This window comes from Penaeus vannamei, chromosome 22 (genome assembly GCF_042767895.1).
Source record: "Penaeus vannamei isolate JL-2024 chromosome 22, ASM4276789v1, whole genome shotgun sequence".
NCBI classification, from domain to species: domain Eukaryota; kingdom Metazoa; phylum Arthropoda; class Malacostraca; order Decapoda; family Penaeidae; genus Penaeus; species Penaeus vannamei.
Genome location: NC_091570.1, coordinates 20,361,358 through 20,386,357, shown reverse-complemented (window position 1 = coordinate 20,386,357; position 25,000 = coordinate 20,361,358). Strand labels below are relative to the sequence as shown.

The 25,000-nt window shown below is 48.8% G+C and overlaps 1 protein-coding gene across 1 annotated transcript in view; it reads right to left on the bottom strand.

Annotated features, from left to right (window-relative positions):
* N (neurogenic locus Notch protein) overlaps positions 1-23,908 on the bottom strand; it is a 144,602-nt gene extending 120,694 nt beyond the window's left edge. The window contains exon 1 of the mRNA XM_070136706.1: positions 23,690-23,908. Within this exon, the coding sequence (XP_069992807.1) occupies positions 23,690-23,768 (79 nt within the window). The 5' untranslated portion in view covers positions 23,769-23,908. The remainder of the gene's footprint in view (positions 1-23,689) is intronic.
* Positions 23,909-25,000: the final 1,092 nt, after the last annotated feature.

Below are 25,000 nucleotides of genomic sequence, written 5' to 3'. Positions count from 1 at the left end.
GGGGATGAAGAGAGCTAGAGAGATGAGAAAATGAGAATAGGAGAGGACAAAAAGAAGAGGTGGGGGTGGGGGAGGAAAGAGGCGATGCTATCAACACGAGAATTGATTCAGTAGAGTCCTCATAACGAGGAATCAGTCCAATGGATGGAGGATACGAGGAAGTGGCATGAGGAGAAGGATATGAGTAAATGAGTAAAAGAGTACTGTACATGGAGGAAACTATGAGGATGTGATATGAGAGGACGGGCATGAAGATGTGGTATGAGGAGGCGGGCATGAAGATGTGGTACGAGGGGAAGGGGCGGGAGTATAAGGAAGTTTATGTGGATGGTGTGGGCAGCAACCGCAAGAATTAAGGGCGAAGGCGGCGGGTTCGGCTGGTCGAAGATGTTGGCCGATGTTGAATGGGTCATTTTTTCTGGAGGTCGAGAGGGCATAAACTCCTACGAAGACTGGGGGAAGGGGAAGAGGAAGAGGGAGGGAGAGGGAGAGAGGAAAAAAGAAGGAGGGGAATTGAGAGAGAGAGAGAGAGAGAGAGAGAGAGAGAGAGAGAGAGAGAGAGAGAGAGAGAGAGAGAGACAGAGAAAAGGGAACAGAAGGGAGAAGGAAAGGAGAAAGAGAAAGTGATAAAACAGAAACGTACGAAAAGAAAGCAAAGAAGGGGAAAAGGAGGAGAGGCAGGGAAGAAAGGGAGAAAATAAAGAAAGAATGGAAGTGAGAAAGAAAGGAGAAAAACTGAGAGAGGAATATAAGGAGGAAGGGAGGAATATAAGGGAGGAAGGAAGGGAGAAGGAAAGCGAAAGGAGGAGGGCGTCTGGGCGATACACCTCTGGGTCGGCGTCGTGCTGCGAGGCCCCCCTTCCCCCCTACCCCTACCCCCTTAGCCTCCCGCTCTTCAAGAACAATCGGCGATTATTACTTCGGATTTAAGATGAAGGAAGAGAAGGAAAAAATATGAATATCGCGAGAGGGAAAACTCCAATAAAACACCAAACTTGATAACGCCATGACATGACCTTTCAACAATCTTTTACCTTTTTTTCATTTTACTTCAAAAGATTTAACTCTCTCAAGTACGTTTGACCTCCGTGAATCTCGCGTGCCCCGCCCCGCCGGCGTACCCACAAATCCCCCTACCCCCCTCCCCGCCTCCCATCTCCCCTCTCCCTATCCCCCATTCCCTCCCTCCCTTGTCTGACTCCCCTCTCCTCCCTCCCTGTACCCTCCCCGCTTATCTCCCCTCTCCTCCCTCCCAGCTGACTCCCCTCTCCTCCCCCTTCTCCCCTCCCCGCCACCCATCTCCCCATAGACACCCCGCCCTAGACGCCAGGTCACGGCGCAAGATCCAGTCTACAGGTCCCGGGTATCGGGTCTCTGGTCTCTCCTCGTGTGCCACAACTATGAAACTTTGTCGGGACCACGCCTGTAGCACTGTCTCGCGCCCACGCCCAACTCCCTGACTCATGGGAAAGGTATAAACACAGAAAGACAAACAGACACGGAGAGACAAGCAAACAGACAAAAAGACCAACACACACACACACACACACACACACACACACACACACACACACACACACACACACACACACACACACACACACACACACACACACACACGGATACAGTCACATACAATTACATATATTCTCTCACACTCAAACTCACATAACATGTACTCATCACTCAAGATACTAATTTATCGTACATAAAAGAGAAACTTAAAAACGGGTTTGCATTACCTCCATTCAACTCTGGATATTATAATTACAAAAAGACAACCGGAAAACCTCTCATCGAGAAAAAGAAAAAAAAAGATGAAAAGTCTGAGAAACAACGAAGCAATATTAAAAAGACTCTTTCTTTATTTTCCTTGCAAAAAAGTGGATGGCAAAGAACGGGAGGAGGGGAGAGACAGAGAGAGGGGGGGGGGAGGATGCGAGAGGAAGAGAGAGAGAGGGAGGGGAGGTGTGGGAGTATAGGGAGAGGGGAGGGAAGGGAGAAGAGGCAGAGGTGCAGAATGGGTGGGTGGTGGTAGTAGTAGTAGTAAGGGGGCAGGCTGGGGTACTGAGAAGACCGGGTGGGGCAGAGTGGGTAGGGAGAGGGGGATGGGAGGGGGGGTTCTGACCCAGTTTGGCCCAGTATTGCAGACTCTCACACGCATCCACAACGTTCTCACCGCGCCGCTCTTGCCCCAGCTCAAGGTAGTCCGGAACCCAAAAACAAGAACAGCTAAATGACTGCAAGTTATATGTATAAAAAGAGGAAAAAAACATATAATACACTTCCATTATTTCGATTTTTATGCAGTACATAATAAGCAACTCTCTTCACAAATGATCGGGTTGAGCGAGAAGGAAAAAAACATATTAATAGGAACATATGTAACAAGGGATTGCATGGTACGCTACACTCGTCTTTCTCTGGCTCTCTTGGTCTCTACGTCTGTGTCTGTCTGTCTTTCACCCTTTATTTTCTTTACTTATCTATCTCTCTCTTTATTACTTGTGTGTCTGTCTGTCTTTCACTTTATCTCTTTTCCTCCTCACTCTCCACTCCCCACTCCCACCTCCTCTCCCTCCCCCTCTCCCCCTCTCTCCCTCTCCCTCTCTCTCTCCTTCTCTCCCTCTGCTACCGGTGAGAAAGAGATGACATTTGGAAGATCTGCGGAGGACGTCTTGTGTGAAGGACTCGAAGGAGGAAGAGGCGTGTGAGAATAAAAATGAGGAGAAAAAAGAAATCGTAGATAAAACTGTAAAGAAAAGAGAGGGACGATGCAAGTGAAATGAGAAATAATACAGAAAAGAAGATGTAGCAGTAGTAGGACACGGTGTAGTAGCTGCAGTTGTTGTTGTTGTTGTTGATAATGCGTGTTTTATGTTGTTAATGTAACAGTAATATTTCAAATGGCATTACTAACATGAAGAGGAATAAGAACACGAAAGAAAAGCAAAACGAAGAACAATGACTTGAAAAAGAAGAAGAAGAAGATTACAAAAAAGAACCAGAACCAGGTCATGATAAATGATAATGAGCACGAGAGAGTGACGGAGAGGAGAGAGAAGAGGAAGAACAAAGCACAAGTATGAAACGGAAGCGAAAGGCGGAGGAGGAGGAGGACTAGCGAAGGAGATGGATCAGCAGCATCCTCAGCATCAGCAGGAACCGTAGTGAAGCAGAAGAGATAGAGACAGAAATAACAAACTGTCAGGAGGGTAACGTGTCAGAGGGAGTTGTGTCAGCCGGCGAGGATGTGTCACACGGGGATGCTGTGTCTGCAGAGGAAGCAGTATCAAAAAGGAAAAGGCATTTGAGACGTGTCAGAAGGGGAAGAAGTAATAGAAGGGAATGTGTCGAATGGGGAGGACGTGTCAGAAGGGGAGGATGTGTCAGACGCCGTCGGAGTAAGAGACACCGGGACGCAGCAGCAGAGGTGTCCCCACACACCGGCGGGACGGGTTTAGCCTGTTCCAGAACCTCGCTCACTATGTCGACTGCATCACAACATGGATGAAAGGAGCTGGAGCAGGAAAGGGGGGCGGGGAGGGATCCTTCCACATACTACAATCCGACACATCATTACACCACTGCAAACGTACCTACACCTATTCCATCTACCGGAGTGTTTTTTCCCCCCGAAAGAGCACAACATTAACAGCATCAAGAACCGCACTGTGCATTGAAGGTGAGTGGGCGCTCGCCTGAAAGCATGGAAGGTCTGGGAACAATGGAATCTTTTTTTTCCGCGCGTCCTCCAACCAGCTCGCAGTCCCATCCCGTGTCCGCCCAGCACGTGGCGCCCGATGCAGTACTCAACCGCGCCCTGCACACATACGCACACGCACGTTCTCGTTCTCTCTCGTTCTCTCTCGTTCTCTCTCTCTCTCTCTCTCTCTCTCTCTCTCTCTCTCTCTCTCTCTCTCTCTCTCTCTCTCTCTCTCTCTCTCTCTCTCTCTCTCTCTCTCTCTCTATCTCTCTCTCTCTCTCTCTCACGCACCAACTCCTGCGACCACACAGAAGTACTGCAATACCTCGCACTGCACAATGCGGTACTACACGCATATCATGATAATATCAAACATTTATTAAAGCCACCCGACTACCCACAACAAACCGCAAACCAACGTGCGACTTAACAACCCTACCGCACTCCATTTATCTCTCCTTCCTTTCTTTAAAAAAATCATGCATGTTTCTTTCCATTTTTCACAACAAAAAACATTACCACAAAGATATATTTATAGACTCCTTACTAGTCAATCAAACACAGGGAAACGATAAACCGGATGGCAACCACTTGAACCGGACGCAACCATCCCGGTTCGTCCACAACTGTGCAACCAACCACCCATCCCATCCCCCCCCCCCTTCTATCCCCATTTTCATCCCTCCCCCATCATTCTTTTCGAACATTATCTCCATAGATATATTTCTCTTGTCTTTTTTACTCCCCTACCCCTCCTCCCATTTCTATAACCGCGTGACCAACAATAGAAGTAAAACGGCATGTCTATATTCAGTCCGCTCTACCTCCTATCTCCCTGTGTCCGGATATGTTGCATGTTGAAGTATGCAACAGCAGTTGACTCCTTTTGTTGGCCGAGCAGCTGGCCAGGGACTGCGTCAAGTGTGAGGGCTTTGCAGTGTTCACCATGCGTGTATATTTTTCCAGTTGCATCTGTGTTGGCTGGCTGTCTCCTAATTCTCATACTATGTGTATGTTTGGTAGTGGCTCTCTTTTGTGTGTGTGTGTGTGTGTGTGTGTGTGTGTGTGTGTGTGTGTGTGTGTGTGTGTGTGTGTGTGTGTGTGTGTGTGTGTGTGTGTGTGTGTCTGTGTGTGTGTGTGTGTGTGTGTGTGTCTGTGTCTGTGTGTGTGTCTGTGTCTGTGTGTGTGTGTGTGTGTGTGTGTGTGTGTGTGTGTGTGTGTGTGTGTGTGTGTGTGTGTGTGTGTGTGTGTGTGTGTGTGTGTGCGTGTGTGTGCGTGTGTGTGTGTGTGTGTGTGTGTGTGTGTGTGTGTGTGTTCGCGCGCGCGCGGCGTTCGCTTTGTTTTAAATGTTCTTTTTAGTTGTTGCTCCGTGTACACGTTTGATCGCTTTTTGCACAAGTATATCTGGTTTGTCATGAAGCTTTTATCATGCATACGATTTATATATTCTAATTTCTTTATGCGCTGCATGACATTTCTTCCTCTCAGCAACGGGGTAAATCAACGTACCATAAAATCATTTCCCAATATGAAAATGCCACTTCCCGCCATAAAAAAATTGAAGCCTCCCCAGCGGAACGCGAAAGCGGAAAGAGGAACCGTGAGAGCGGCGGAGAAAGGAAGAGCGCGTACGCACACGCGCGCCCGTACGTTCGAGCGGCTGCGGCGTACGTACGCACGAGAGTGGAGCGAGCGAGCGAGCGCCAAAGGTCCGTAGGCCGGGCGAGCGGAAACGGCGGATGTGCGGGCAGCGAGGCATAGCTCCCGTTGGCCGCGTATTCCCTGCGCGTCAACCCGCACAATCCCGCGACCTGAATCCCGCTCACCCTGCCATTACCTTGAGGGATGGGAGGGAGGGGGTGGCGTCGAAAAAATCACGACTGTATTATTTCCCTCTCGCGCAATATGATGTATACGAGCGGATGTGGCGAGCAACTGAAACGAGACTCCTGATTTCCTTAACTCTCACCCTTTATCCACACTGAATTTCTAGATATACAAAAACTCACTAATAAAAAAATCCATCTACACAAATTCACAGCCGACACCCACACACAGGATTTGAAACCTGATCCGCATCCTCAACCAAACCTACACATGCACAATATCCTGGTGGATGCGGCGACGCCACATCGGGAAAGGAAAGGTGTGTGTCGCCCTTTGTTTACGGCGACGCCTCCACAATGTAAACAAACCCGCGCGCCGCGTCCGGTCCTGCTCTGGATGTCCCGCGCCACCCACCTGCTCTTTCTCTTTCTCTCTTTCGCTCCCCCCCCCCCCCCCTCTCTCTCTCTCTCTCTCTCTCTCTCTCTCTCTCTCTCTCTCTCTCTCTCTCTCTCTCTCTCTCTCTCTCTCTCTCTCTCTCTCTCTCTCTCTCTCTCTCTCTCTCGTTTCCTCTCCGCAGTCTCTATCCGTCTCACTCTCTCACTCAGCTTATCCCTCTCTTTACTTTTCTTTTTTTGTTTTTTATCTTCTCTTTCTTTGTTTCTTTTCCTCTCTGCCCTGATAAAGTCGTCCAACAGCCCTTCACCCTTAAACAAGAACGTCTCGTAGGGCAGGCGCAGCCCGTCGCCGCCGCATCCCGCCCGTCAGCATAAGGAATGGGAAACACGGTCGCCACGCCACCGCCGCGTCTTGATAAACACCATATATCAAGGGCGAGACGAGACGCCGCCTTCACTGAAGCTCCAAGTATGTCCTAATTGGCTAAGGGGGTCTTATCGACATGCTTTGGCTAATGGGGCGGGGTTCGTTTTGTCTTTACTGGGGGTGAAGTTCAAGAGCGTTAACAAGATACGCGAATTCTTGCCAAAACGCCGTAAATTCCTCAGCATATGTTGCATCTTCCGAAATACCAAGAGAAAGAAAAAACAAGGAAGACGACAAAAACCTCGGCATGTACATACATAAAACATGTACACGTTCATCAGCATACATACATACGACACGTAAACACACACATCCACGCATAATATACATACGCAAAGAACATTCCCACCTTGTTACTTTCATCACCTAATAATCGCACGCTGCAAAGGTGCTCATTAGGAGCCGTAATGAAGGCGCAGGGTATTTAACAAGCGTGCGAGGGGCGACCGGTAAAGCACTCGCACCCACGGTCGTGCTGAGCTCGCGGCGCCGTCGCTCGGTTGCGAGCCCGAGAGGAACGCACGGTGGCAGCGGCGTCTCCGTTCCCACGCTCGCTCTCCGTGTGTTTTACGGGTCGTTATAATTAAAATCCGGATGTTTTTTTACTTTTATTTTTATTTCAACTTTTTTGGATAATCGATGGTAATTTGCGGCGTTCGGCGGGATGGGGGTGGGGTCTCACATGCACGGTTTCGGCTAAGTGGCCGGGAACGTTAAACGAAAGTAATGTTTATGGAGTAAAAATTAATACCTTTAGTAAATACAGTAAAAAAATAGTAAGAGAATAAAAATGTAATAAAGCCAGCAGTGGCCATTTCCCTTTAATGCACATGCAAACCGGGATATCTAATTAAGAGAAACTCCGTCGTCGCCGTCGCTCAACGGGTTTAACGAGTCATGATAACGAATCGGTGCCCCGGTCAACAAAACATCCATTACCGGTTTGCAATGTGTGCATTCATCGCCGCCCAATAAGAAAGGTTTAATAATTTTACATTGCAATTCTCTCTCCCGGGAGTAAGAGATAATCTGGCCCGATTAACCGTCCGCGTTGCAACTGCCGGCTGCGGACAAGCGGACCGCCGATTAGAATGTGGGTTAACGTCGACTCAACGCCACGTCTTAACGGGGCTTCGAGTCGCGTCTTTAATGGACTGGTTTTATCTCCATCTCCCGCAACCGCTCGTCACCCGGCCTCGCATCTCGCGCCCGCCATCGAATTCACTCTCTCATTCTCTGGGGATGACAGCCTCCCTTCCTCGGAGGAGCGACCCCTGGCTGCCCCAGGTGCGTCGCGGCGGCTTTGGGAGCGTCTAAGTCCCTCGGCCGCGCCCCCTCGGGCTGTGCCATCTTAACCCCACAAGAACACACACATTAAGCCCCTGGTGGCGCTCCTACAAGGGCCTGGCGCTGGTGCACACTGTGGGAGGAGCGCGGGGCTCCCACACCGCCGCCTCGGGGAGACAATATATCATAGGAACGGGTTCTCTCTCTCGCCAATGGAAGTTCGCAATCACCATCGCTGCGAGGCTGGTCATGACCAATCCAACCCGGCCCTGTGTTTACGCCCGGGCCTCTCTCGCCAGCTGAGGGACCCCGCGTCCAGCTCACCATAGGGCGGCACCCGTAGCATCAGATGCGGCGTTTATCCGGAGATAAGAATTTAACAGCTCAGGAGATCTGTCTAGAACTTAAAAAATCAATATCTAATCTCAGTGACAATCTGTTTCCGCTATGCGCTCATGCCCTCGTCTACTGACGCCTTGCGATCGCGTCCGGCCGCTTCGAAGAGCCTCGAGTGCCGCTGCGGCAGCAAACAAGACCACGCCAGCGCCGCAGTGCCGCCTCTTGTGCAAGAGCCAGTAAGCCAGATCTGGCAGCGAACAGGTTGCGGCCGCGGCGGCGATGACGACGGCCGGGTCCCAGAAGCGAAATCCAATCTACCCATAATACCTCATGCCAGGGACCGCCCTCGCTTCCTGTTCCGAAAGCTGTGCGTGCAACTGCAATCTCATGCGCATTTGTCTTTCCCTCCGTCGATCAAAGCAATCGGGTCACCTCGCCCCAGCCGCTTTCATCCGTGGTTAAGTGGAGAGAAAAATATATTGCATACATAGACATACATACATACATACATACATACATACATACACATCTATTCATCTATTCATACATGCATACATACATATACACATCTATTCATCTATTCATACATCCATAAATACAAATCTACATCTATTAATCTATTCATACACCCATGCATACGTATCTATATCTATTTCCCTATTCCGTATCGTTAACTTGCCCACGAAAGAAAAAGCCAAGACCACCGGGGAGTCAGATATCCAATAAGAAAAACCTAATACCAAAGTCCATAAACTTCCTCCCCTTGACCTCGAAGCAACACCCCCCCCCCCTCCCCCTCCCGCCGAGTAAGATGTAGAATAATGAATGGAAGTATAAATCGGAGCGCCGTATCAGCCCGCGTGTGACCGCTGCCCATAACAAGGCGCCGTTCTGGGCAGAGATATGCCCCCTCCCCCCACCCCACCCCCCACCCTCAACCGCACCTCTACCCCCTTCCCTTGCTCGAAACCCACAGGCCAAGCGGGTACCACAAGCACAAACAAGCATTACCTGTACCGCAACTACATGGAATAATGAGCCGGGCCCGTAACTAGTTCCCCGATGCCCGCGGCGGGTCGGGTAATACCCACAATTACATACACTACCCGGGCCCCGACACTCTGATCTCCCGGGTACTGCTCTACCGTTCCCACAACGCCTCCTCCTACACCCTCTCCTCCTGCCCCTTCCCTCCCCCTCCTCCTCCTTCGCCCACTCCGTCCGTCCGTCTGTCTGCCTGTGCGTGCATGTCTGCCTGTCTTTCTTCCAGTCTGTCTGTCTGTCTGTCTCCCTCATTACTGCCTTAGCAGACTTGCCCACTTGCCTACACCAAGACACACCAACATACAAACACTTCCATTCACACCTAGCTCACAAAACAGTGAAAAGGATGGACCATAACGAGTCTACGGAACAAAGAAGACGTCAAAATGACAGAAAAAATAAAACGAGAATACACCAGAGAACAAATGGAACAAAATGCATGCATGTAGGTATGCTTCTCACACCATTACCTTAGCTCTTCATCACACTCCCAGCATGCTAAAGTGATCAGGCCGCATTTTTATCGTGCCCCGCTCCAGGAGAGACAGACAGACAGATGGCATATGCACATGCCCGGGCCCTGAAATGCCATCACACATGCGCTATTGGACGGCGACAAATTCTTGAATGATTCTACAGTGTTCTAAGCTCATTCTCATCCCCCCTAACCCCACCTCATCCCACGCTACCCCCAAATTCAATCTAACTCCTCTAGCCCCCTAACCCCTATCTCATCCCACGCATGCCTCAACTTCTTTCTAACCCCTCCACCCCCCTTACCTTCACCTCATCCCACGCTACCCCCAACTTCATTCTACCCCCACCCCCACCCCACTCATGCCACCTCCCTCCCTGTTCACAAGATTAACCACGTGACCTGAGCTGACCGCTTGGCCTTTTACCTGACCCCTTTCGACCTTATTCCTCACACAGTAGACGGGGGGATGAAGAGGGAAGGAGAGGGGGAGGATGCTAGGAGGGAAGAGGAGAGAAGAGGAGGAGGACGAGATGAAGAGAGGGGGAGGGGAGGAGAAAAGCGGGGTACTGTCACTCTGATAACCTCGCGACCAAACAAACACTTAAAGCTCGTTGATGAGGATCATGATTGGTTAGAGTTAGTGCTATCGGGTGACGGTCATACCATAAAGGTGATTTTCGCGCTGAGGATTGTTGGAATGCCCTATGCTTGCAAGTAACATTTCTGATTAAAATACGAACAATAACTATGATTTTGATAATGTTGATGATCAGCTTAACTACCATCAAAGAACTTTCTCACAAAAATGAACAGCCCTTTATACTGGTAAGACATGAACACAACTGTAAAATAATAACGACATTCGAGTCAACTAGCAGGAAAAAAAGAAATAAAGAGAGATCATCATATATAAATATAAAAACTTCCTGGGGAAATTTCGCACCCTCGAGACAGCCCCGGGTCAGAGGAGGTCAGAAGAGATCGGGGAGGGGGTAAGGAGGAGGGGAGGAGGAGGATACTGAGGATGAAGTGGAGGAGGAGGAGGAGGAGGAGGAGGAGGAGGAGGAGGAGGAGGAAGAAGAGGAAGAAGAGGAGGAAGAAGAAGAAGAAGAAGAAGAAGAAGAAGAAGAAGAAGAAGAAGAAGAAGAAGAAGAAGAAGAAGAAGAAGAAGAAGAAGAAGAAGAGGAGGAGGAGGAGGAAGAAGAAGAAGGAGAAGAAGAAGGATGGGAAAGAAAGAGGAAGAAGAATGGAAAGAAGAGGAGTAGGGACAAGGAGGGAGACACAGGAGATCGAACAGGAGTAAGGAAAGTAGAAGAACGAAAAGGAAAAGGAAAAGGAGAAAGAGGGAGGAAGGGGGGATAAAAGGGGGGAGGAGGTCATCCTAAACATCCGGGACCTCACCTCGGATCCTTTACATTGTCTCCGCCCACGCGAAGGATCCCTGCCTGGCCAAGGACCCATCACAACAGCCTAAACGTCTGCCAGGGGTGGGAGGGGGTAGGGTGGGTGGGTAGGAGGGAGGAGAGGAAAAGAGGCATGAAGAGGAATGAGGTGGAAATAAGAAAAACAATAATATTGAGTGGTAAATTAATTGAAAGGCAAAAGAAGTAGAGAAAGGAACTGGGAGCAAATATGCCAGGAATCGATAAGTAAACAAAGAGAAGTAACGTAAAGGAAATAAAATAAAGAAGTGGCAGAAAATGAAAATACAAAATCCTGGAGAATAAATACATACCCGAGAAAAGTATCAACAAAGAGAGGGCGAGAGAATAAGCAGAAGCAACGAAGAAAAATACACGAGAACGAATAGGCTACGCGAAAGATGCAATAACAAGGAGAAAGAGAGAGAGAGAACAAAACGAACCAGAAAATAAAAATAAACCAAGATACGTTGAATACGCGGTACCCAATCGCCACCCGAAAGGAACCACCCCCATTAACGCCACTTTATAACCCTGACATAAAGAGCATAGAACCCCCAACAATGAGGTTAGCCGAGGTTACATCTGAAGCAAGCGGAGGTCAGGTCAAACCCCCTCGCTGGACACAAACCCAGCGCAGGAGTGGAAGCTCAATTTTACACCCGTGCAGGGCCCTATGAATGGCACCCACCATGCATGGCACTTAAACTTTCAGAATGGGTGGGGAAGAAAGAGGAAGAGTGAAAAAAAACAGAAATTGGAGATAACATAAAAGAAAACAATGGGAGACGGTGGTAAGAAGGAAGAGAAAAAATCGAAAAGAGTGCGCACAGTAAAATAGGAAAATAAATAAAGGGGGGCGATAAAGAGGAAAAAGAGAAACAGCACAAAAAATCGTGAAGGGGTGAGAGGGCGGAACAGAGAAGATTTGGAGAAAGAAAGAGATACACACGAGAAGGAGCGGGGAGGAAACGGGAAGGGGTGGGGGGGGGAGGAAGCGAAGAGGGTGCGAAGGAAAGCGAGAAGAGGAGGGACAGAAGGGTGAGCTAGTTAGTGTAGGATGGCAGTGCGAAGAAGAGCGCTAAGTGCCGGGCCTCACACCCTTTTCTTTCCACCCTTCACTCGACACACTGGATCAGGTTACAAGCATCGTTTCACCCGAAGTCGAGCGGGGTCAAAAAATTATCATACTCCTACACTCGCCTCTCACTAATGAGGTCGCGGGTCGTATGGGAAGGGGGGAAGGGGGGGGGAGGGGAAAGGAAGGAGAAAGGGGAAAGGGGGAGTAGAGGAAATGGGGAGAAAAGGAGAGAAGGGTAGAAGGGTGTGTGGAAAGGGAAAAGGAGGAGAGGGGAGAGATGAGGGAAGGAGAAGGGGCAGGCGAGGAGAAGGGGATGAAGAGGAATGGGAGGGAAGGGGAAGGGTAGAGAGGAGACGGAGAAGAGGGATACGATTAAGTAGAAAAAAGAGTGAAATGAGGAGAGGGAGAAGCAAAGAGTGAATCCTGGAAGACGGGAAAAAGGAAAGGAGGTAGAGAAGGAGGAGGATAAATGGAAGGAAGGAGAGGAGGAGTGGGGTCGAAGGATATGCTGAAGGGTCAGAGCTGGGTTGGGGGGGGGGCAGAAGAGAGGTGGATGGGGGGGGGAGTGGAAAGAGCGAGCGAGAGATGGGGGGGGAAGGGGAGTCAGGTCATCTGAAGGGTAATTTTTGTGTTTGGTGTTTCTGAGAGGAACGACTTTCCTCACAGCTGTTCTTGTTTTACCTTTGCTCCTCTCTGTCTCTCTCTCTCTCTCCCTCTCCCTCTCCCTCTCCCTCTCCCTCTCCCTCTCCCTCTCTCTCTCTCTTCTTTCCCCTCTCCCTCTCACTCTTTTACTCTCTCTCTCTCACTCACCCACTCACTTTCATTCCCTAACTCCCATAAGGAAGCGCGTTTGGTTCACATCTAAGGGAAGCGGAAATCCCATGATAATTCAAAAGTAAAAATGAAACTCAAGTATTGCTAGAAAAAAGTATTCAGTATATATATAATATCAATTCCGGATCTGACGTATGCAAGATGATGTAAAGACAACGAATGAAGGGGAAAAAAGTTAGATAGAGCAAAACTTTTGACGGATTTCCTACGATACACGTTATTAACACAACACACGGGTAACGATGCTTCCGTTTACTCAGATCAGGTAATCATCAACTTTGACACGTGTACATCGCATAACCATTCTTGTGTATACACAGTTATAATGCTAGAAAGAGAAGATAAAAACAGAAAAAAAGAAAAGTAAAGAGAGAGATAAGCTGAGTGAGAGAGAGAGACGGATAGAGACTGCGGAAAGGAAACGAGAGAGAGAGAGAGAGAGAGAGAGAGAGAGAGAGAGAGAGAGAGAGAGAGAGAGAGAGAGAGAGAGAGAGAGAGAGGCGGGCTAGGCTAGCTTCTCCCTCTGGCCTTTTAGCCCGGAGCGCGTCGTGAGCCTAGGATGATAACCTGACTAAGAGCCTGCCCCCTTGCCCTGCCCCTACCCCTACCCCGCCCGTGCCCACGCCGCGGACCGAACCCTCCCCTGCGCCTCTGCCGAGCTCGACCAACACGTCTGGGATACCAGCCAGCCATCACTCAGCGGATCTCGAGGAAGAAAAAGACCCCGGTCGAGAGAGAACACACATACATCCATATATACATACATGCACGCATAAACACGCACACGCACACACACCCACACCCACACACAGAAAACCAATCAATCGTTGAACCTAGCACATCTAAACCAGCCAACCATACGATCCGCGACCTCAACCAAACCGCGTAGACCCCAGCGAACAAGACAAAGTGAACGAGAGATGAGAGAACGAGAGAAGTCTCAGAAAATCAAGTAAATGTACCAAACAACATCTACGCAGAAGAAAGAAGGGAAAAGAGAAAGAAAGAAAGGAGAAGAGGAGGAGAATCTAGGGAGAGGGAGTGAGGGAGGAGGGGGGAAGGTAAAGGAGTAGGGAAAAGGGGAGGGGCTGCACAGGAAAACGAGACAGCATCAATCGCACAGATCACGGCAATATCCGAAATGTACGAGCATGCTCTCTACGCAAGCGGGCCCGGCGCGTGGGAAAGTGCAAGCGCTTGCCTTCATCTGCGAGGTACGGGCAGGGGGCAGGGGTGGGGGAAGGGGCCATGGGGCGGGCAGCAGCAAGCAGGGGCGAGAGGGGATGGGGGAGGTGCGCGGGGAGAGAGAGGGAGGGGAGAGGGGAAAAAACTGCTACTGCAACTCTCCTGTGCATTATGGAGAAAGAGGCAGGGGAAGAGGAAGCTGGGGAAGGAAAAAAACGGAGGAGAGGGCGGGAAAATCAATAAAAGGAGAATGAGCGAGGGAAAGATAGAGATAAAGGAAGAGACAGAAAAAGAAAGAGAAAGAAACTGACAAAAAAAATCCATCCAACACCAGTAGACGGGAAAACGAAACACAAAGAAAGCCCACCAAAAATATCAACATAATTATGTCTGAAACAACATAGAATGATAAAGGGGAGATAAGAGAAAGAAGAAGAGGAGAGAACGTGGAGAGGACCAAGAAACCACTCATCGATGACGTCAGCAGGGCTAGCCACAAACGCGCGGACGAGAACAAAACGTTGACCTTGTACAAGACCTTATGAAGACCGGGCCCTTGTCATGGGAGTTTTAATTCCATTAGATGAGAAAGAGCAAAAGTTAACACAATAACATAAATTCATGTACATATACATGCATATATATAAGCATTCATTTCTAAAAATAAAATGCGAATTTAAAAATCTTTCATCTAAATGGATTTCCTTAATCCTGTTCTCTCTTTTTATGACGGCATGAATGCCTATGGACGCGCATGCCTTGATCACGGGGAGCGTAGCTGCAAGTGGTGGTGGCGTGTGGGTGATGGGATGGCGAGGGAGGCCAGGTGGTTGCGAGGGACAGAAGGGAGGGAGGAGAGAGGCGAGAGGAGAAGGGAGAGAGGAGGGAGGAGAGAGGCGAGATGGAGGAGGGAGGAGGGAGGAGGGAGGAGGGAGGAGAGAGGAGAGAGGAGAGAGGAGAGAGGAGAGAGGAGAGAGGAGAGAGGAGAAGGGGGAGAAGTGGAATGGGAGAGGAGAGAGGTATAAGAAAGGAGATGGCACAGATCACGGGGCACCACGTATAGTACCAGTGCCTCCCCTTCACTCTCCTCCCTCCATCCCTCCTTCCCTCCCGTTCTTCATTTTTCACCCTTTCTTAGCTGCCACAAACCAAGGGAACTTTGCACCGCAACGCAAAAAAAAAACAATACGCATAATTTTCTTAAACTAAAAACTCGACGACATCTTGGAAGACACGAGATAACCGTCTTCGGAGCAAATTTGAGTCCCAGCTTCCACGCGGAAAGGGCCGGCCGGATGAATGAACGTGGGAGCCGTCTGCCTAAGTGCTCGTGTCGGGTGCCGGCTTCCCCCCCCCCCCCCACATGTGGCACACTTGACACTCCACAGATGGCACTTGCTGGCGTCACGTGACCGCCTCCCCAACCACTCGCCGCCTGGGCATCCCACTCTCAGCCAGTCAACGAGCCTCGGGCCTCCCTCCCTCTCGGCCAATCAGAGCGCGCCATTCCTCTCCCGAGATTCTGCCTACCCGAACACTTCACAAAAGGAAAGAAAGAAAGAGAGAAAGGAAGAAAGAAAGAAAGAAGCTCCCTGGATCCCTCACATCTGCGTGTTTGGACCATAATTTACGCAAATACACACTCAAGGATAATGAACTTCGGAGAGCCTCATTTAGGAAGATTGCAGCCCGCCTAAAGGAGACAGATAACACGCGAGATCGAGTATGCTGCAGCGAATCACAAACCTGAAATGCGGAGGCCGATGGATGGATATAGATAGACGGGGAAGATAGTTAGATTGACAGATAGAAGAATTTAGTCTGTAAGATTAAGTCTTTTACGATGCAAAATATCCTCCCAGACACCAAAGGCCGAACGATGTTGATCAAACAGCACAGGAATATCCGACATACCAATATACTACTACTAATGAAATAATATAATAATAGCACATATAATAATAGCAAACTTGGAGAGAGAGAGAGAGATAGATAGAGAGAGAGAGATAGAGAGAGAGAGAGAGAGAGAGAGAGAGAGAGAGAGAGAGAGAAGGGGAAACAAGAGAGGGGAACCGACGGAGACATGTGGCAGGGAAGAGGGGATGGCTACGGGGGTGGAGGGGAGACAGAGGGGTCCGTTGTCCCCTCCCCCCCTCTCCTAGACGCGGGTTTGAGGGGAAACCGAAGCGAGGGAAGTGGTTTTGGCGGGAAAAACGCGCGGCTCCACGCTCGTCCGCTCTTAAATAATCCACGATTCAGAATCCGATCCTTATCAAACGAGTAAGACCGAGTTGCCGAAAATGGATATGCACAGAAGAAAAAAAGAGCTAAAATATAACAAATATAAAAAGAATACAGCTCACTTTAAAACCCAGAAAGTAGACAATTGGAAAAAATATGAAATAACGCATCGTCCCACAAACGGAAAGACGCGCCAAAGCCTCAGAGAAGCGGCAGCAGCTGCACTTCCTCTGCGTAAAGCCCTTAGGTGTAGCGTTGTAGTGGTGTAGCGGATGGTGGATGGGTGGCGGGTGGCCTCCCTTCCCTCCCTCCCTCCCCTTTTCCTCTTTCCCTCCTCTCTTTTTACCTCCCTTTTCCTCTCCGTCCTCTTCTGCTCCTCCCTTTCTCCATTTTCCTTTCCTTCATCCCCCTTCTACCGTCCCTTCCTTCCAACGTCCTATCCGTCACCTCCCTTCCCTCCATCTTCCTTTACCTCTCCTCCATCCCCTCCTTCTCCACCTCCCTCCCCTCCCCTTCTTCCTCCTTCCCCTCCGAGTCGGTTAGGTAGAATCAACAAGTGTGTCCCGAGCGTGCTCCCGGGAGCAACCCCACGCGACCGACCGGCCAACCACCGCTTTCTCCGCCTCTCGAAAAAAGTAAAAGGAAACAGGAAATAAATATAAAATATCCATCAATGCCCTATCGTGTGACAACTAGCATGTCCCGGGAAAAAATTACGATTCGCAGAAGGGCAGGGGGCTAGAAAATAGGTGTCGATCACCACCATTACACTGAAAACGCTGTTTGCGCCGAGGCGTGGGAACGCAGGTGGTCGCTGGCAACCCGCCAAGACGCACGTGCAGGGCCGGACGCGTCGCCACCACGTGCAGGGCGGGTTTTAAAGGGACGCCGCGTCTTCTTCGGCTTCCAACGGCCTCATTGTCCAAGGGGAAGGGGTTGGCGAGGGCACCGGGGAGACCTACGCAACGTTTAAAGGTCCGGCAGAAGTGAGTTGTCTAAAGAGGGTGTTTGTTTGCCCTCCGTTTGCCACGCTGCTTTTCCAAGAGGGGGGATATTTTTGGCTATCGATCTACAAGGGGAAAAAACAACAACAACAGAATCAGAACATAGTTCAATCCCGGATGAAAATCGCTCCCCCTCGTCCTTCGCCCACGCACGTACTGTCATATCTCTCGCTCTTATCTCTCCGTATCTCTCTCTTTCTCTCTAGTCTCTCCCAAAATAACCAAGAAAGCAATTCCCCAAGACACTCGAACTTTAACCTACTCGCACCAAGTCTTTCTCTCGAGGAAATTAACGAAACGACCGCCTTGACCTAGAAAAAAACACGACAGTATTCCACTTTTTTTCTTTCCTCTCTGTTTTTCGGGCTTAGAACCCCTACAGCAAAATGCGAGGGCGGCGGGGGAAGGGGTGGGGGCGGGCTGGAGGAGGAAGAGAGGGATTTTGGTAAATAGGATGGAATGAAGATGGATCGCACAGGAAGGTGGGTTAGCGTAGGGGAGCGGAGAGGAAGGAAAAGACACCCATCAAAACTGATATTTTTTCTTTCTTACAATTTTTCTACTTCTTTGAAAATTGACAAAATACAGGAACATGCCAAACCTTACCAGAAATCTCTCCATATCTCCATTTCCACACCAGAAATGACTTTCTTTCAACGCCATATCTCTTCCCCTCTACTCCCACCCACCCCACCTCTACCTCCACCCAACCCCCCCCCCCTCCAACATGCACCTCGCCGGGAGATGCTCCGAAAGCCGATACGGCCTGTGCAACGTTACCAAGCAGGATGGAGGAACGGAGCACACAGGAAGCTGTTGGGCGCAGAAGCCATGGAAACATCCGCCACAAAAAGAGCCAACGCGAACATGTGCGACAATAGTGCACGAGCGGCCGCGTCCATTGAGGGACGGCAGTCATAGAATTTGCATGTGCAGTTTTTTTTTTTGGTGTATATATATGTGTGTGTGTGTGTGTGTGTGTGTGTGTGTGTGTGTGTGTGTGTGTGTGTGTGTGTGTGTGTGTGTGTGTGTGTGTGTGTGTGTGTTACTGTGCGCGCGCGCGCGCCCACGTGATCGTAGACATAATGTTATTTAAACAGAAAAAGCACAAACACACACGCACATATATATTACACAGATGTATACATAGATGCATACGAGAGGGAGGGGGGACGGTAGGTAAAACCACCTACACATCTGATGCAGGAAAAAAACGACGGGAATAGTGAAGGCCATCGATACAGCACAGACATAAACATTACAACATCTAGCCATTTTATCTCTCGTCGGGAAGTAACACGAGACTCCAGACGGCCTCCAGTACAACAGACTGCGGACGACAGCAACGAGAGAGAGAGAGAGAGAGAGAGAGAGAGTGAGAGAGAGAGAGAGAGAGAGAGAGAGAGAGAGAGAGAGAGAGAGAGAGAGAGAGAGAGAGAGAGAGAGAGAGAGATAAGCCCCGGAGCAGCTCCTTTGTCCAGCCTCGGATATCTCGTTAAACAATCGGCCGTCGAGATACCCTTATCGGGCACACGTATACCGTAGCAGATAGTGACCCCCCCCCCCCTTATCCTACGACCCACCTTCCATACCCTATATACACCTGGCTTGAAGATTTTGCTGTTGGAGGATAAAGTGGGGAGAGGAGGATCGTAGAACGAGTGGCGAAAAGGAAAGGAAGGAGGATTAGATGGAAAGAGGAAATGGGAGGAGTGGCCGGATAGATGGAGAGCGGGAGAGAAAGGGAGAGACAGAGAAAGAGAGAGAGAGAGATGAAAAAAACAGAAGGAAGAACAGAAGGAAGGAGAAGGTGAAAGCCGATACACCGGACGAGAGCAAAAGAAGAAAGGCAAGAAGGATGCCACGAACAAAGCATCAAATCGGAGGCTTCAATCAGCATCTTACGCCCCCCCTCCCCCCGCACTCATCTCCCGATTCGCGGCCACCTGCATCAAAATCTGAACACCTGATTCCCACGGCCTCCTCCTCCTACTCCTCCCAGTTCTCCTCGAATCCCAGTTCTCCCTCTCCTCGAAATTGGCCACTTCCTTGCCGGTCCAGAAAGAACTGGTCAACACAAAGGCGAAGGTTACCCGATAAGGGGAGAGAGGGCGGGGAGGGTAGGAGAGAAGAGGGGAGAGCGGAGGAAGAGGAGGAGGGGAGCATGTGCGCGGGGGTCGCGGCACCCCTCTGCTCTGATCGCCCGCGATTGTGGACGGCGTCACATTCCGTCACAGAGTTGTCTGGAAGCGATCCCTAGGCCTGATTATGGTGCAACAGATGTCTCCCTAGCAAGGGCCGGTCTCCTTAGGTAACACCTGGAGGAGTTGTCCGCTGCATCCCTCTCACAATAATAAGAAAGCCGACATGCGACCTCCCTGTATTATTCGGTTCATAATGGCATGAGGTGAGTCGCAAAAGATTCCCTAATATCACGTAATTCCCATTATCAACCATAAACAAACCAAAATTATGAACAGAAATAAAAACCATTTACATTCATTAACTATAAAATGCAAGTTTTGATGCGCATCGCGAAAGGATCCCCACACAATACCCCTGGACGTGATCCTAGCGCCGCGACCGCGTCCTGACACCTAATCAGAGAGCCGAGCGGGGGAGGGGGGGGCAAGGAAGAGGAGCGCCCATCTCAAGTGGCCTGCGGTAACCCTCAACCCCGCCCAAATAGCTCAATCTCAGTGCCTGCGACAGAGCAAGCGACTCCCCGGGGGCCACGCCAATCACTCTCCATGCCTGAGTCAACACCAATTACACCAATACCGGGAACGCCAAACGCCGCCCGCTAATGCCACTCAAATAACACGCAGCTCGACAAACACGAGGAAGATGGAAATATGGCGGTAATGCACACAGCACGCACGGGCCGAGCCTAATACATGATGATCGGGAATATATGTTTTTTATTTTGCTTCATGTTTCTTTGACTTGCCCCCGTAAATATCCTCGTCCGAAATCAATGGCAGAGAGCACTTTAAGCGCGCTAAGTGAGTCGTGGCACTTACACACGCGGGTGATTCAGTGCTATTGTTTAAGGATCAATCTCGGAGTTAATGTGCAACATTTTCTCGGGTGAGTAGAAATGGCGCACATGTACACAGACGCAAGCACACAGAGGCTCCCGAGGTGCAGAGCCAATTTTGCGAATTTTCGCGCACCGCCCCCGATAGCGACGCCCGCGACCCGCGCCCCATTCTCCTTATTTGGCGACCTAGACCGCCCACTCCCCTACGCCCACCTTCTCACGACTCTCGCGTAACCCTTGCGGCCGCTGCGGTCGTCTTCGGCGGAGACAAAACCTGAGACTCTCGATACAGATGACTCTCAAACGTGTATATTGAAATTCTTCGAGAAACCTGTACCTATACGCCCATTTTTAGAGGAAAAAATAAGGAGGCCTTGCAACACCATAATGAAGTGATGGGTGGATTGGAGGGAGGGAGGGAAAGAGGGAAGAGAAGAGGAGAGGAGAGGAAAGGAGATGAGAAGAGAAGAGAAAAACTCGCACACCTCACGCCAGAACAAATCCACCCACTAGCAAAGGGACACCCCGAAATGATTAGAGAACCCAGGGCCAGTTTTCCCCGCGCCCGAAGCCACTCTCTCCTGTAGGGGAGCGATTTCGGCGTTATAATAAGGCTGTCCAGACGTAACCAGAAGCGACCCTGCGGCCAGCGGCGGCGATGCGGCAGACCAACACTCTCCTTGTACCCGACACTCAACCCCGTGAGAACATATCCACATGCAAAATATCGGGACATCCTTTGGAAATCCAACCCTGGCCATTGAGACACACCGAACACAGGTCCATAAACCAATACTCGGGGGGCTTCCCTTTGGTTATCCCTTCTCTCTCTCTCTCTCTCTCTCTCTCTCTCTCTCTCTCTCTCTCTCTCTCTCTCTCTCTCTCTCTATCTCTCTCTCTCTCTCTCTCTCTCTCTCTCAGGGGAAATTCACCACCCCACCGCCGCCCCCAAGCCGTGATTCCGGCACGCTGGGCTAGGTCGTGTTTCGGACCTTCAGCACACTCGCCTGCCTCTGGTATTCTTTACGCTCGTTAATTAGCCGTATTTTATGTGTTTGTAAAACTACTACACAACAAACATACTCTTTATCCTAACCGTATTTTGCAGATTCAAAGGACAAATGGCTTGTTAGGATATAGTAGAACACCTAAATGTCATGAATATCAATGTACACAGCAATAAATAACTCGAACAAGGAAACTGCGTGAAACGAATAAATACATGCTACTGAAACGAGCTCGACATAGCCCAATCAAACACGAGTATCCGAACAAACCAATTTACCCAACAACCCGTTGAAGTGCTACGGAAAATCGATCGGCCGTTTGTCGGCTCAAAACCCCCGAAAATATCGGCAACCATTAACGAAAGTCGAGCATAGGCCTATTGTTGTATACAGTTTGACTCGACCTGAGAAAGGCCCAAGAGAGACAGTGCCCAGACAACTGCAACGGGAGAAACACAGATTTCCCCCTCTACTTCCGGTAAAAAGTTCGTTAGAGGTAGGCGAGGTGTCCGTGTTTCCGACCATCCCCGTTCGACAGATGGCCTTCCTCGCGGCGGAAACTGTCCTGCCCTGATCACGTGACGTAACCCTTGGGAACGCAAGACAGAAACTTTTGGAAGATCTTTTGCAATTTAGGGTATTTAGAAGGAACAAATTTACATTTGACATGCGCTTTACTTCGTGAAAAACATGGTACAAAGCACGTGTTTATGTTTTTAAATTCAAACAGTGCCGCGCGAGCCGCGTGCAGCATAGGCGCGTGCTGGCATCTCACTCGGTCAGCAAGGGTAATGAATGAGATACGAAGCTGATTACAAAAACGATCTTGATCAAAGCTTTCCAAAACGGATTTCCAGTGTGGGTCCCGCATAAAATCTCGCATTCCCGACCCAGAAAGTACGCCAATGAAAATCAACAAAGAAATAAAAGCGGCCGTAAGCAACCTCCCCTAGCAGCTGTCTGGTGGATGGGTGAGCGCAGGGCTACCAACCGCGCTTCTTATTTCCGCCCGCCTATCTTGTCCACCTAAGACAACCATCGAGCAAGAGATCTTAACCCCGTCCAATGGAAGGTCATCACCTCTCCCATACCAAAAACACGCAGAAATCTGCGAAAAGCGTCGCCATTTAGCTAGCCCTGGGAAAGTCTGAATCGGTAGGGTTGGTACGCCCCATTGGCAGGCCCAGCATCACCGGGAAAATTCAAACGGGGCAAAGAGGCGCCCATATCTCCTATTTTTCGCCCTCCTCCTCCCGATTAACTCTCTACTATATCTACTTTAGGGACGGACATGCAAAACACGCACAAAGACACGCCGGAGGTCGAGAAACGAGTGTCCTAAAAGGCCTGGGAGTGAGCAGGGCGCGCGGGACTCCTCAACAAAGGCTAGGAGACAGCCCGAGGCGATCCTGAAGGAATGCCGCTTACACTCACAGGATCCTACACGCGCACCTCCATACACACACACATACATATACATATACAAACTATACACAACTGATATTTTGCATGTACATCTCCACAGAAACAACATCAAAAAAACATGCAGCCAAGAGAATCCTAAATCCACATACCCACACTCACACAAACAAACACACTCACAGGACCATACACGCGCACAATCACTCGCAGGGTCCTACGCGCATACACATATACATCTACGTTCACACACACACAAAAACATCATGTACACACAAACAAAACGTAATCGTGGCATTTACCGCAAGAGTTCACACTATCCTGTCAAATGTATTTATAATCAACTAAAATATTAAAAATGCCAATCAAAGAAAAAAACTAAAGCTTCGCGTCACAAATCAAGCATTTAGAAAGCATGATAAGCTTATAAATACTCCTATTATATATCATTCACCTAATAATATTCCACGATTAACTTTATGCATCAAAGTCGCCTTTAAATATTTTAAAACAACTAATCTTACTTTTTTTTAACAAATCGGCCACAGCGACGCGAGCAGAACACACGACAACTGATAAGAAAAGCTAAATCATCCACACACGCGGCCCCGATAAGATATTCTCGATTGATGTCTGACACCGATACTGGTCCTTCGATGCTCTCTTAACTCCTAATTGATAAAGTTTTATTCTAACCACATCGGTGTTGGTTTCCTTCATTACTTGTGGATTTGTTGACTTTGCTAGGAGGGAATAACACATCAAAATTGGTTGTTTACATAAGCACGTGTTTAGGTTAATTCCTTTTTTCAAACTTTTTTTTTGTTTATGCTATTTCCACTTTCAGACTCATCGGGCACTCACTACGGCAGAGTCGACACAACATCACTCATTTATCCTCATATATTCCACTCGTCGAGAACCAACTGTTGATGTTCTTGTAGTACTCACCCTCAACGGAAGAAGTCAGGCAGCACAATGCCCACAGAAATAAACCCGCCTGCGTAAGCATTTTGCGGGAGAGTAACATTTTTCATCAAATATCATACATTAGGATTATCACTCGTGGGCATAAAAGACACCACAAACACACTAATAACACACTGCTTGCTACAGTTTCATGCCGTCGTATATACTGATCCTCACTCGTCGGAGTCACAACTCACACTGATCCTGACCACACATTGAGACCTTAGCCCCGCCTCTGTTTGTATCCCTCCGCCGGGCAGCGTTGAAGTCCATACCAACACTTTAATGATTTACGCGTATATGAACCTTTCTGAGTGTAAATGTGTGAATTACTAAATCTAACATTAATTATCTTACACTCTAAAGATGAGTATCGCGTTTCTTATAAAGGAATGAAGGATTTTTTCAGTGACACGCTTCTTGGGGACTAGTTCGTGTCAGAGGTTACGAAGCTCCGCCCATTCAGGAAAGTGAACTAATCCGAGACCTTACTGAGAATCGTGACCGAGGGAGGATAGTAACATTTTTTTTTACATGGGCACAGGTTTGTTTACTGTAAGATGACTGCAGATTGAGCCTTAATTATATCCTATTATATGATTATTTGTTATCGATGCACTTAACCAGAGCAATATTAAAACCATGGAAAGGCGGTACATCTTATATATACTGCTACTTATAAGGGTAAAAACGACAAGTGAGTTAAGTGATTTTTTTATATAAATGCATCCTCGAGGGTATAGTAAAAGACCGAACCAGTTAAGACTGAAGACGAACTATACTTAGGAGATCACGTTTCTTTATGTAAGATTTGCATATTGAGATAAAAGGTTTGGAATTCGGCATATTGAATAAATGTTTTCTTGGTCTTCTTAAAACCAGCTGCCAGATATAGAAGTTCATGAGAGTTCGTTAATCCGACAATTCACAAGGACCGATATGCCGATATTTGCTTTGATTGTAAGAAGATTGTTAGTGAATAGACTCGAGTCCCTTGGTAGTTGGTTATGAGCGATATTATCAAGTATATCCAGTATAATACACACAAGCACACACGCACACACATACACAAATGTACATACACATACAAGTTTCCCAAATCGTTCAGTTAAACTAATGTTTAATAGACTAATGTGCTGTGTATGTTTGTATATGCATGAATACATACATATACACATATGTACACACATACACAAAATATGCAGTGTATATTCATTTATACATACATATATAAAAATGCAGATATGCACACACACAGATATGCACGAACGCACACACACACACACACACACA